The sequence below is a fragment of the Pygocentrus nattereri genome, chromosome 7 (genome assembly GCF_015220715.1).
Source record: "Pygocentrus nattereri isolate fPygNat1 chromosome 7, fPygNat1.pri, whole genome shotgun sequence".
Classification (NCBI taxonomy): Eukaryota; Metazoa; Chordata; class Actinopteri; order Characiformes; family Serrasalmidae; genus Pygocentrus; species Pygocentrus nattereri.
In genome coordinates, this window is record NC_051217.1 from 26,797,450 (window position 1) to 26,812,355 (window position 14,906).

At 38.8% G+C, this 14,906-nt stretch overlaps 1 protein-coding gene across 4 annotated transcripts in view; it reads right to left on the reverse strand.

Annotated features, from left to right (window-relative positions):
• The window catches only part of rasa2 (RAS p21 protein activator 2), a 127,761-nt gene that overhangs the window by 49,193 nt on the left and 63,662 nt on the right, over positions 1–14,906 (reverse strand). For all 4 annotated transcript variants that reach the window (XM_017686193.2, XM_017686192.2, XM_017686191.2 and 1 more), the window contains 5 exons: positions 13,587–13,663; positions 11,153–11,254; positions 10,504–10,657; positions 9,006–9,154; positions 7,187–7,301 (listed from right to left, as the gene is read on the reverse strand). In XM_017686193.2, the coding sequence (XP_017541682.1) occupies positions 7,187–7,301; positions 9,006–9,154; positions 10,504–10,657; positions 11,153–11,254; positions 13,587–13,663 (597 nt within the window). The remainder of the gene's footprint in view (positions 1–7,186; positions 7,302–9,005; positions 9,155–10,503; positions 10,658–11,152; positions 11,255–13,586; positions 13,664–14,906) is intronic.

The following is a 14,906-nucleotide window of genomic DNA, read 5'->3' on the forward strand; positions in this document are numbered from 1 at the left end:
CCATATAACTCCATATAATCCATTGATACAAACTCCATATAACTACATATAATCTAACGATACAAACTCCATATAACGCCATATAATCTAACTATACAAACTCCATATAACTCCATATAATCTAGCTATATAAACTCCATATAATCTAGCTATACAGACTCCATATAACTATATATAGTCTAGCTATACAGACTCAGTATAACTCCATATAATCTAGCTATACAGACTCAATATAACTCCATATAATCTAGCTATAGAGACTCCATATAACACGATAAAATCTAGCTACCAGACCCCATATAACTCCATATAATCCAGCTATACAAACTCCATGTAACTCTATACAATCTAGCTATACAGACTCCAAATAACTTCATACAATCGAGCTATCCAGACTCCATATAACTCCATATAATCCAGCTATCCAGACTCCATATATCTCCATATAATCTAGCTATACAGACTCCATATAACTACATATAGTCCAGCTATACATACTCAATTTAACTCCATATAATCTAGCTATACAAACTCCATATAAGTACATATAGTCTAGCTATACAGACTCCATATAACTCCATATAATCTAGCTATCCAGACTCCATATAACTCCATATAATCCAGCTATCCAGACTCATATTTCCATATAATCTAGCTATCTAGACTCCATATAACTACATATAATCCAGCTATCCAGACTCCATATATCTCCATATAATCTAGCTATACAGACTCCATATAACTACATATAGTCCAGCTATACAGACTCCATATAACTCCATATAATCTAGCTATACAAACTCCATATAAGTACATATAGTCTAGCTATACAGACTCCATATAACTCCATATAAAGCCATACAATCTAGCTATCCAGACTCCATATAACTCCATATAATCTAGCTATCCAGACTCCATATAACTCCATATAATCTAACTATACAAACTCCATATAACTACATATAGTCTAGCTATACAGACTCCATAAAACTCCATATAATCTAGCTATACAGACTCCATATAACTCCATATAAAGCCATACAATCTAACTATACAAACTCCACATAACTACATATAATCTAGCTATCCACACTCCATATAACTCCATATAATCTAGCTATCCAGACTCCATATAACTCCATACAATCTAGCTATCCAGACTCCATATAACTCCATATAATCTAGCTACACAGACCCCATATAACTACATATAGTCTAGCTATACAGACTACATATAACTCCATATAATCTAGCTATACAGACTCCATATAACTCCATATAATCTAGCTATCCAGACTCCATATAACTCCATATAATCCAGCTATCCAGACTCATATTTCCATATAATCTAGCTATCTAGACTCCATATAACTACATATAATCCAGCTATCCAGACTCCATATATCTCCATATAATCTAGCTATACAGACTCCATATAACTACATATAGTCCAGCTATACAGACTCCATATAACTCCATATAATCTAGCTATACAAACTCCATATAAGTACATATAGTCTAGCTATACAGACTCCATATAACTCCATATAAAGCCATACAATCTAGCTATCCAGACTCCATATAACTCCATATAATCTAGCTATCCAGACTCCATATAACTCCATATAATCTAACTATACAAACTCCATATAACTACATATAGTCTAGCTATACAGACTCCATAAAACTCCATATAATCTAGCTATACAGACTCCATATAACTCCATATAAAGCCATACAATCTAACTATACAAACTCCACATAACTACATATAATCTAGCTATCCACACTCCATATAACTCCATATAATCTAGCTATCCAGACTCCATATAACTCCATACAATCTAGCTATCCAGACTCCATATAACTCCATATAATCTAGCTACACAGACCCCATATAACTACATATAGTCTAGCTATACAGACTACATATAACTCCATATAATCTAGCTATACAGACTCCATATAACACCATATAATCTAGCTACCAGACCCCATATAACTCCATATAATCCAGCTATACAAACTCCATATAACTACATATAGTTTAGCTATACAGACTCCATATAACTCCATATAATCTAACTATACAAACTCCATATAACGCCATATAATCTAACTATACAAACTCCATATAACTCCATATAATCTAGCTATACAGACTCCATATAACTCCATATAATCTAGCTATACAAACTCCATATAACTCCATATTGTCTAGCTATACAGACTTCATATAAGTCCATATAATCTAGCTACCAGACTCCATATATCTCCATAAAATCTAGCTATACAGACTCCATATAACTACATATAGTCCAGCTATACAGACTCCATATAACTCCATATAATCTAGCTATACAAACTCCATATAATCTAGCTATACAAACTTCATATAAGTACATATAGTCTAGCGATACAGACTCCATATAACTCCATATAATCCAGCTATACAAACTCCATATAACTACATATAATCTAACTATACAAACTCCATATAACGCCTTATAATCTACCTATACAAACTCCATATAATCTACCTATATAAACTCCATAAAATCTAGCTATACAAACTCCATATAACGCCATATAATCTAACTATACATACTCCATATAACTCCACATAATCTAGCTATACAAACTCCATATAACTCCATATAATCTAGCTATACAGACTCCATATAACTCCATGTAATCTAGCTATCTAGACTCCATATTACTCCATATAATGTAGCTATACAGACTCCATATAACTCCATATAATCTAGCTATCCAGACTCCATATAACTCCATACAATCTAGCTATCCAGACTCCATAACTCCATATAATCTAGCTATACAGAATCCATATAACTACATATAGTCTAGCTATACAGACTACATATAACTCCATATAATCTAGCTATCCAGACTCCATATAACTCCATATAATCTAGCTATACAGACTCCATATAACTCCATATAATCTAGCTACCAGACCCCATATAACTCCATATAATCCATCTATACAAACTCCATATAACTACATATAATCTAGCTATCCAGACTCCATATAAATCCATATAATCTACCTATCCAGACTCCATATAACTCCATACAATCTAGCTATCCAGACTCCATATAACGCCAAATAATCTAGCTACACAGACTCCATATAACTACATATAGTCTAGCTCTACAGACTCCATTTAACTCCATACGAACTAGCTATCCAGACTCCATATAACTCCTTATAATCTAGCTATACAGACTCAATATAACTCCATATAATCTAGCTATACAGACTCCATATAACTCCATATAATCAAGCTACACTGACTCCATATAACTCCATGTAATCTAGCTATCTAGACTCCATATAACTCCATATAATCCAGCTAGCTAGACTCCATATAACTCCATATAATCTAGCTAAACAGACTCCATATAACTCCATATAATCTAGCTACAAGACCCCATATATGTCCATATAATCCAGCGATACAGACTTCATATAACTCCATACAATCTAGCTATCCAGACTCCATATAACTCCATATAATCTAGCTATACAGACTCCATATAACTCCATATAATCTAGCTACCAGACCCCATATATCTCCATATAATCCAGCTACCAAGACTCCATATAACTCCATACAATCTAGCTATCCAGACTCCATATAACTCCATATAATCTAGCTATACAGACTCCATATAACTACATATAGTCTAGCTATACAGACTCAGTATAACTCCATATAATCTAGCTATAGAGACTCAATATAACTCCATAGAATCTAGCTATCCAGACTCCATATATCTCCATATAATCTAGCTATACAGACTCCATATAACTACATATAGTCCAGCTATACAGACTCCATATAACTCCATATAATCTAGCTAGACAGACTCCATATAACACCATATAATCTAGCTACCAGACCCCATATAACTCCATATAATCCATTGATACAAACTCCATATAACTACATATAATCTAACGATACAAACTCCATATAACGCCATATAATCTAACTATACAAACTCCATATAACTCCATATAATCTAGCTATATAAACTCCATATAATCTAGCTATACAGACTCCATATAACTATATATAGTCTAGCTATACAGACTCAGTATAACTCCATATAATCTAGCTATACAGACTCAATATAACTCCATATAATCTAGCTATAGAGACTCCATATAACACGATATAATCTAGCTACCAGACCCCATATAACTCCATATAATCCAGCTATACAAACTCCATGTAACTCTATACAATCTAGCTATACAGACTCCAAATAACTTCATACAATCGAGCTATCCAGACTCCATATAACTCCATATAATCCAGCTATCCAGACTCCATATATCTCCATATAATCTAGCTATACAGACTCCATATAACTACATATAGTCCAGCTATACATACTCCATTTAACTCCATATAATCTAGCTATACAAACTCCATATAAGTACATATAGTCTAGCTATACAGACTCCATATAACTCCATATAATCTAGCTATCCAGACTCCATATAACTCCATATAATCCAGCTATCCAGACTCATATTTCCATATAATCTAGCTATCTAGACTCCATATAACTACATATAATCCAGCTATCCAGACTCCATATATCTCCATATAATCTAGCTATACAGACTCCATATAACTACATATAGTCCAGCTATACAGACTCCATATAACTCCATATAATCTAGCTATACAAACTCCATATAAGTACATATAGTCTAGCTATACAGACTCCATATAACTCCATATAAAGCCATACAATCTAGCTATCCAGACTCCATATAACTCCATATAATCTAGCTATCCAGACTCCATATAACTCCATATAATCTAACTATACAAACTCCATATAACTACATATAGTCTAGCTATACAGACTCCATAAAACTCCATATAATCTAGCTATACAGACTCCATATAACTCCATATAAAGCCATACAATCTAACTATACAAACTCCACATAACTACATATAATCTAGCTATCCACACTCCATATAACTCCATATAATCTAGCTATCCAGACTCCATATAACTCCATACAATCTAGCTATCCAGACTCCATATAACTCCATATAATCTAGCTACACAGACCCCATATAACTACATATAGTCTAGCTATACAGACTACATATAACTCCATATAATCTAGCTATACAGACTCCATATAACACCATATAATCTAGCTACCAGACCCCATATAACTCCATATAATCCAGCTATACAAACTCCATATAACTACATATAGTTTAGCTATACAGACTCCATATAACTCCATATAATCTAACTATACAAACTCCATATAACGCCATATAATCTAACTATACAAACTCCATATAACTCCATATAATCTAGCTATATAAACTCCATATAATCTAGCTATACAGACTCCATATAACTCCATATAATCTAGCTATACAAACTCCATATAACTCCATATTGTCTAGCTATACAGACTTCATATAATTCCATATAATCTAGCTACCAGACTCCATATATCTCCATATAATCTAGCTATACAGACTCCATATAACTACATATAGTCCAGCTATACAGACTCCATATAACTCCATATAATCTAGCTATACAAACTCCATATAATCTAGCTATACAAACTTCATATAAGTACATATAGTCTAGCGATACAGACTCCATATAACTCCATATAATCCAGCTATACAAACTCCATATAACTACATATAATCTAACTATACAAACTCCATATAACGCCTTATAATCTACCTATACAAACTCCATATAATCTAGCTATATAAACTCCATAAAATCTAGCTATACAAACTCCATATAACGCCATATAATCTAACTATACATACTCCATATAACTCCACATAATCTAGCTATACAAACTCCATATAACTCCATATAATCTAGCTATACAGACTCCATATAACTCCATGTAATCTAGCTATCTAGACTCCATATTACTCCATATAATGTAGCTATACAGACTCCATATAACTCCATATAATCTAGCTATCCAGACTCCATATAACTCCATACAATCTAGCTATCCAGACTCCATAACTCCATATAATCTAGCTATACAGAATCCATATAACTACATATAGTCTAGCTATACAGACTACATATAACTCCATATAATCTAGCTATCCAGACTCCATATAACTCCATATAATCTAGCTATACAGACTCCATATAACTCCATATAATCTAGCTACCAGACCCCATATAACTCCATATAATCCATCTATACAAACTCCATATAACTACATATAATCTAGCTATCCAGACTCCATATAAATCCATATAATCTACCTATCCAGACTCCATATAACTCCATACAATCTAGCTATCCAGACTCCATATAACGCCAAATAATCTAGCTACACAGACTCCATATAACTACATATAGTCTAGCTCTACAGACTCCATTTAACTCCATACGAACTAGCTATCCAGACTCCATATAACTCCTTATAATCTAGCTATACAGACTCAATATAACTCCATATAATCTAGCTATACAGACTCCATATAACTCCATATAATCAAGCTACACTGACTCCATATAACTCCATGTAATCTAGCTATCTAGACTCCATATAACTCCATATAATCCAGCTAGCTAGACTCCATATAACTCCATATAATCTAGCTATACAGACTCCATATAACTCCATATAATCTAGCTACAAGACCCCATATATGTCCATATAATCCAGCGATACAGACTTCATATAACTCCATACAATCTAGCTATCCAGACTCCATATAACTCCATATAATCCAGCTATCCAGACTCCATATACCTCCATATAATCTAGCTATACAAACTCCATATAATCTAACTATCCAGACTCCATATAACTCCATACAATCTAGCTATCCAGACTCCATATAACTCCATATAATCTACCTATCCAGACTCCATATAACTCCATATAATCCAGCTATCCAGACTCCATATACCTCCATATAATCTAGCTATACAAACTCCATATAATCTAGCTATCCAGACTCCATATAACTCCATATAATCTAGCTATCCAGACTCCATATAACTCCATATAATCTACCTATCTAGACTCCATATAACTCCATATAATCTAGCTATACAAACTCCATATAACTCCACATTATACAGGTTTGAGTGTGATGGTCAGGTGGATGTTACCTCATCCAGTACAGGTTTCAGTGTGACAGTCAGGTAATTTCTCCCCACCATCTTCATCATGTCGTCGATGCAGCGAGTCGCCAGAGAGTTCCCACGGAATATGGTGTTGGCCTCTCTGCAGGGAGAAAGAAAGATGGTCTGTGTTGATTAACAGAAATGTGTATAATTCCCTAGTTAATCTTTAGCCCAGCTGCAGCACTGTGTCACTTTGATAGAATTTGTGATTGTAGCTCTTCAAATACAGCTTTTAAACGTCTTTTAAAGTGAAACCTTCAGTTCGTCCAGCAGACGATGCTGGACAGACACTCCCAAAAGAACTATATATAAATCAACCAGCAGCAAACTAGCTTGGTGGAGCTCCAGTTGCTCACAAGATCATCCACTGTAACAAAACCCCACAAGCTCTATTAACAAGAGCAAGAGGTACAATCACAGAGGAGCTGAACCACTAAATATACTATATGGACAAAAGTATTGGGACACCTACACATCACACCTACAGGAGCTTTTATGAATCCCATTCTAAATCCATATCCATAATATGGAGTTGGTCCCCCTTTGCTCTAACAGCTTCCACTCTTATGGGAAGCTTCTACAATATGTTGGAGAGAGTCTGGGAATCTGTTCTCATTCATCCAGAAGTTTGTGATGTCCGAAGAGAGGACGAGAGGGCCTGGCTCACAATCTCTGCTCTAGTTCATCCCAAAGGTGTTGGATGGGGTTGAGGTCAGGTCTCTGTGATTTCCTTCACTGGAACTAAGGGAGGCGGCAGGGTGGCGTGGTGGGTAGCACTGTCGCCTCACGGCAAGAAGGGCCTGGGCCGGGCGACCATGGTCCTCACTGTGTGGAGTTTGAATGTTCTGCCCGTTTCTGCATGGGTTTCCTCCGGGTTCTCTGGTTTCCTCCCACAGTCCAAAGACATGCTGTTTGGCCCACTGGACATGCTAAATTGTCTCTAGGTGTGAGTGTGTGTGTATGACTGTGTTTGCCTGTCTGTCTGCACCATATCAGCACCACATCAGCACTCCTCCACCAAACTTTACAGCTTGCACAGTGCAGTCAGGCAGGTAACATTCTCCTGGCATTTGCCAAACCCAGACTCCTCCATCAGACTGACAGACAGAGAAATGTGATTAGTCACTCCACAGAATAGAACTGCTTGGCAATGGCAGTTTCTGCGCTGATGTTGATGTCAGAGGTTTGAACTCTGCAGTTATTGATCAGCAGAGTGTTGGAGACTTTTATGCTCTATGCTTCTCAGAACTTAGCGACCTGCTATTTACCTGTTTTGACACTTCGTGGTTGAGTTGCTGTGGTTCCTCAACACTTCCACTTTTCAAAAATACCACTTACAGATGATCGTGGAAAATCTAGAAAGGAAGAAATTTTGCAAACTGACTTATAACGATGAAATATTATTACAGCACTGGTCTTTTACTAGTGTGGGTAAAGACAGGCTGGATGGCTGGGGTGTCATTTTATAAACATGTGGCAATGAGACTGAATGAAACACCTGAATTCAATGATTAAGAGGTGTATCCCAATACTTTTGTCCATAGAGTGTATGATATGTATTATATACACTCACTGACTGGAAGATGTAGAAACCATTGCTCTCGCTGGACGTTGGTAATGGAAACTGTGTTCAGCTTGGAGATTGCGTGAACATGTTCAGGTTCCACGTTTATTTTATTGTGAAGGTAATTTTCACAGTTTGATGGAGCTTATTTTGTCCACTTATATAGCTAAAACACGATGAACTACATATAAATGAAAACTAATCTCTCTTTGAGTAAATGACATGAAGGTGTTTACTCACTGTGTGTTGTCTAGCTCTAAGGCAGCAATCGAGGTGAGGAAAGGCAGCAGTCTATTATGATGCAGCAGCAACCGAACGACCGGCAGAGACGCTTCAGACCGGTCTCTACAAACATCCCCAAGAATATGAGCTGCAGATGCAGAGATGGGCTACAGAGAGAGAGAGAGAGAGAGAGAGAGAGAGAGAGAGAGAGAGAGAGAGAGAGAGTGTGAGAGGAAGAGACAGAGAGAGAGATGGAGAGACAGAGAGAGAGAGAGAAAGAGAGAGAGAGAGAGAGGGGGGTGAGACAGAGAGAGAGACAGGGTGAGGGGAGAGACAGAGAGACAGAGAGAGAGAGAGGGAGAAAGAGAGAGGGGGGAAACAGAGAGAGAGACAGAGACAGGGTGAGAGGGAGAGACAGGGAGAGACAGAGAGAGAGAGAGAGAGAGAGAGAGAGAGAGACAGGGTGAGAGGGAAAGACAGAGAGAGAGACGGGGAGAGAGAGAGAGAGAGAGAGAGAGAGAGAGAGAGAGAGAGAGAGAGAGAGAGAGAGAGAGAGACAGGGTGAGAGGGAGAGACAGAGAGAGAGAGGGAGAGACAGAGAGAGAGAGACAGAGAGATGGAGAGAGAGAGAGAGAGAGACAGAGAGAGAGGGGGGGAGACAGAGAGGGAGAGACAGAGAGAGGGAGAGACAGAGAGAGAGAGACAGAGGGAGAGAGACAGAAAGAGAGACAGAGAGAGAGAGGGGGAGAGAGACAGAGAGAAAGAGAGATCGAGAGAGATAGAGAGAGACGGAGAGAGAGAGAGGGAGAGAGAGAGAGATGGAGAGAGAATCAGAGAGAGAGAGAGAGAGAGAGAGAGAGAGAGAGAGAAAGAGAGAATGAGCTGAGTGAATGTAATATAACCGAAGGTGGTGAACTCACTTCAGGGCTCCACAATAACATAGGACTAGAGGGACATTTTTACTCTCCAATCAACTGTAAATCAAACTGATTGTTTGACTGTTAATCTATTGTGTAAGACAGTGGCTACCAGTCCTTCTGGCTGACTTTACTGTGGAGCGGGCACCATGGATAGGGCTGCTCCCTGCATGTGTGTGTGCATTCACTAGTGTGTATGTGGTGTTTCACTTCACGGATGGGTTTTTTCCACAGGTGGAATTTCCGTTTGTGGGATTAAAAAAAGTATCACTTAAGTATCTGATCAGACTGGTTGAAGGCAGAGATCACTGGTGAACAGCTCCTGAACTTAACCAATGGGAGAGCTTGTTTGGCTGTATCTACCTAGATACCACAGAGAAAACAAAGCTGACTGGATAATTTTTGCAATCAGTATTACTTCCATTATTAAATTATTATTTCCAATCAGAGTATTACTGCATTTTAGAGTTTAAATACAGTGATCCTATAAAATAATCATGGACTATACATACAGCCCTGGTTTTTGTGTGTGTGTGTGTGTGTGTGTGTGCGTGTGCGTGTATGTCTGCTATTCCTCCAGCCAGCAGGGCATGTGGTACCTGAACATCAGGTGATTTCAGCAGCAGGTTGCGCAGGGGAAAGTAGCAGGAGGACGGGAGAACGTTGTCCTCAGTGTAGGTCACATTCAGCCTCAGGGAACCCAGATCATCAGGCTTAGGCTTAGTACCGTTCCCCCGGGGCTGCAGCAGGTACCTAACACACACACACACACACACACACACACACACACACACACACACACACACACACACACACACACACACACACACACCTGATCAGGTGGACAGTTATCCATAGCATAAAATTTTTTAATGATCAGAAATGAAGTCCATCTGCTCCTGAGTCCAGCATTAGCAGTAAGATTTGATCCTATAGATCTGGCTGTCTCTCCAGGGGAGGAAACACTGCGCTGTCTTTAAGGTGTCGCTGCTCCTCAGCAGTGAAACTAGAGACACGGCACTAAAGCACAAGCCTGTCTGTCACTGTGGGCCATTCACCTCCTAAACAAACACTCAGTGTGAACACACTGGGTACGACCCCTGGCAATCACTTAGTTTACAGATTAAATCCACCATCTGTATCCGAGATATCATGATGTCTAGTCTACATTCTGCCTTTGATTGGTTGCAGATTGGGGTTTGGTTAGGCTGCATCAGCCAATCAGATTCTGAGAGCTGAATGTCTCACCATGCTTTGTGAACAACGTCATTTCTCAGGACCTTCAGCGACACTCGCGTTTCTCCCAGGAAAACATCCTGAGCCAAATTGCCGTTATTCCACAGCTCCACCCTGAGAGAGAGAGAGAGAGAGAGAGACAGAGAGAGAGAGAGACGGACAGAGAGAGGGAGAGAGAGAGAGAGGGAGAGAAACAGACAGAGTGAGAGAGACAGCGAGAGAGACAGACAGAGAGAGAGGGAGAGAGACAGAGACAGGGAGAGAGGGAGAGAGAGAGAGGGAGAGAGACAGAGTGAGAGAGGGAGAGAGAGAGACACAGACAGAGAGAGAGGGAGAGACAGACAGAGAGAGGGAGTGGAAGAGAGAGACAGAGACAGACAGAGAAGGGGAGAGGGAGAGAGACAGAGAAGCGGAGAGGGAGAGAGATGGACAGAGAGGGGTGAGGGAGACAGAGACAGACAGAGAGGGAGAGAAAGAGATCATTTCAGCTCAGTAATTTTTTTCAGTGAAATTATGATTTTTTTAGCTTTGATTAACATGAATTTGCATCTTCAACCAATAGTGCTGCTGCTTGGCTGTGTTGGCCTCTGAAGGGGTGGAGCTTCACGCAGCAGCACTGAGGACCCAGAATATTCAAAGCGCTAATTTAGCCGCATTTAAACACAAACCTTTAAACGTTTCTTCACCGCAGCTTATAAACAAACACACCAAAGAGAGACTGAACAGAACTGGAGAAAAAAATAAAAAGCATAATGTTTATTATTAATACATCAAAAATGCATCCCAGCACTCAAACCACAAGGGTGGCAAAAAATTTTCACGCCTAACACACACAGCACACAAATCACAAAGCGTTCAAAAATCCTCCAAATAAGAGGCAATCTGCTCCCTGCTGATGAGGGGCGCTGTGGAAGAAAAACACACACAGACACACACACACACCTGACAGATACACACACACAGACACTCATACACAGACTCACACTCACACACACACACACACACATACTCACACAGACACACACAAACTCATACACGCACACACACACACACTCACACACACACAGACACACACTCTCACTCACATACAGACACACACTCACTCACATACAGACACACACACACTCACATACAGACACACACACAGACACACACACGGACACAGACACACGCAAACACACTCACACACACACAGACAGACACACACACACACACTGCAGAGCCTGACTGATATAAACATCTTTAAACATTCTGATAATATTAATTCTATTATATTATTCTACTATATTATATATTAGTTTTAGTTAAACTGATTTACTGATCTGGTTTAGTTTCTTAAACTCAAACAGCAGAAACTCTGTCTTAAAGTGACAGTTCACCAAAAATCTAACTCTCCTTCACTCCAAATGTAATCAATTCAACCAAAGTTGTTTCTTTAGCTTTAGCACTGGAGCTAAGAGGCTAACACGGCTAACAAGTAATGAAGCTGTAGCACTAAAGCTGAGCAATCAAACCTCAGACACCAAACAGGAAAATCAAACAATCAACCATTTCCCCTCGGAGCTGCACTGAGGGAGACCCTCATTCACAGCACAGCTGAGTGAGCTGAACAGGGGCCGAACAGAATTTAATCCACTAAAACAAATCTAAAAAAGTAAACAAAAAAGCTCAAATAAGAAATTAAAGCTCAAATAAGAAACAGACATCAAAGACCAAACGATTTAGAATGAAAACATATAAAAAGTAAAGAAACTAAGACAATAACCAATAACATGAAGTACAAATATTCACAATTTCAGTGACTCAGTAAAAAATTCAATAACGCACAACAGTAAAATAAGTCCTATCAAATAAAAAAGCTGCAGGCTGGGTGGAGGTTGTGATTTTGTGGTGAACTGTTCCTTTAAATAATGTAAATACTCTAGCATAAAGGGGCAGAGCTTCTCAGAATGCTCTGTTGGTGTCTGTTTCGTGAACCAGGACAGTGCTGCGTGTTCATCTTCAATAACAGCAGATATTATCAGTTAACTGATATATCGGTCAGGCCCTTTAACCCTGAGATGACCACACCTGTCCTTACCACACCTGTGCTTACCTGTGTGCTGTAGAGGAGCGTTTTAGGATCACAGAGAGCGAGAGAGACTCTTATTCATGAGCTTAAAAAAACAACCCTATCAGCTCACATTCAACATTGCTCCACTCAGTGTCCCCCTCCCACAACCCCCAGACTCCGCCTACAACCACCCACCAGACTCTGCTCACACACACACACACACACACACACACACACCACTCCAGGCTTTGCCCACAAGCCTCCTTGCGAGACTCCACCCACCCCCCCCAGAATCCACCCACCCCCACCCCCCCTCCAGACTCCTCCCATAACTGTGCTCTTTCAGCAGGAGAGGAACGGGCCAATCACAAAGAGGAGAGATGATAAACATACTTGATCTCCAGTTTCTCAATGTCCTCGTCCTCCACCTGGAAGTGGGATTTCTTGGCGTTGCTGCTGGATCTGGACACCTACAACCACACAGTCAGCTCAGCACCTGCTTCAGCTCCATACTCTCATCACTCTCATCATACTCTCATCATACTCTCATCATACTCTCACCACTCTCATCATACTCTCATCACTCTCATCATACTCTCATCGTAATCTCATCATACTCTCTTCAATCTCATCACACATCATACTCTCATCACTCTCATCATACTCTCATCATTCTCATCGTACTCTCATCATAATCTCATCGTACTCTCATCACTCTCGTCATAATCATACTCTCATCATAGTCTCATCACTCTCTCATCATAGTGTCATCATACTCTCACAATACTCTCATTGTACTCATCACTCTCATCATACTCTCATCACTCTCTTCATACTCTCATCATACTCTCGTCATACTGTCGTCATACAACATACTCCATTCATACTCCCAACAATACATCACACTTCCTTCTTACTCACAACATACTCACATCATTCTTAAAGCATACTCATCACAACATACATCATACTCACTCCATACTCATCATATTCACACCATACTCAATGCATCATACTCACAATACTCACAACTAGTGTATATTGTATTGTATTGTATAGCTAGTTAATGCACTTAATTTAAAATCAGCTAGATTTTTATGAATTAATGGTTTAATGTAGATTACTCAGGTTGCAAGTATTTGGTCTGAGAAAAACATTATCGATGTACTTCTGGCTGACAGGATCCCTAAGTTTAAATGTGCCATATTATTCAATGCATGTTTTATTATTCTATCTAGATTTTGTTAGATCTTTACGTGTAAAAATGAACACAACAGCAGCACTGACAAATTAGATCATTAACAGAAAAGATTAAATGACAGAAATTTACAAATTTTTCTGTCAACTTTAGGTTTTTAGATACACTGTCTTGATCTTTGCCTTTTTGTTAGTTTTTAAAAATCTTAGCTCCGATTCACTGTTATGATGTAATGAGTTGTTTTTGTGTTTGAACCTGAGGAAATGAGGTAGACTTTGGCTGTGAAATTGCGCGCGGTCACTGCTGAGCTCTATTATATAGAAGCAGGGATCCGAGAGTCTGTACACAGTGAACCGTCTGTTGGCGTGTGCACTGTCAAGATTCTAACAACAAAATGTAAAAATATGTACTGTATATAATGAACAGCACCACTGTTTAGTTTCTAAGTTTCTCCATATTTTAAGTGATAGCTTTAGGAATAGAAAGGAAGAATAGGGGTGGGTCCTCAGTCTCTC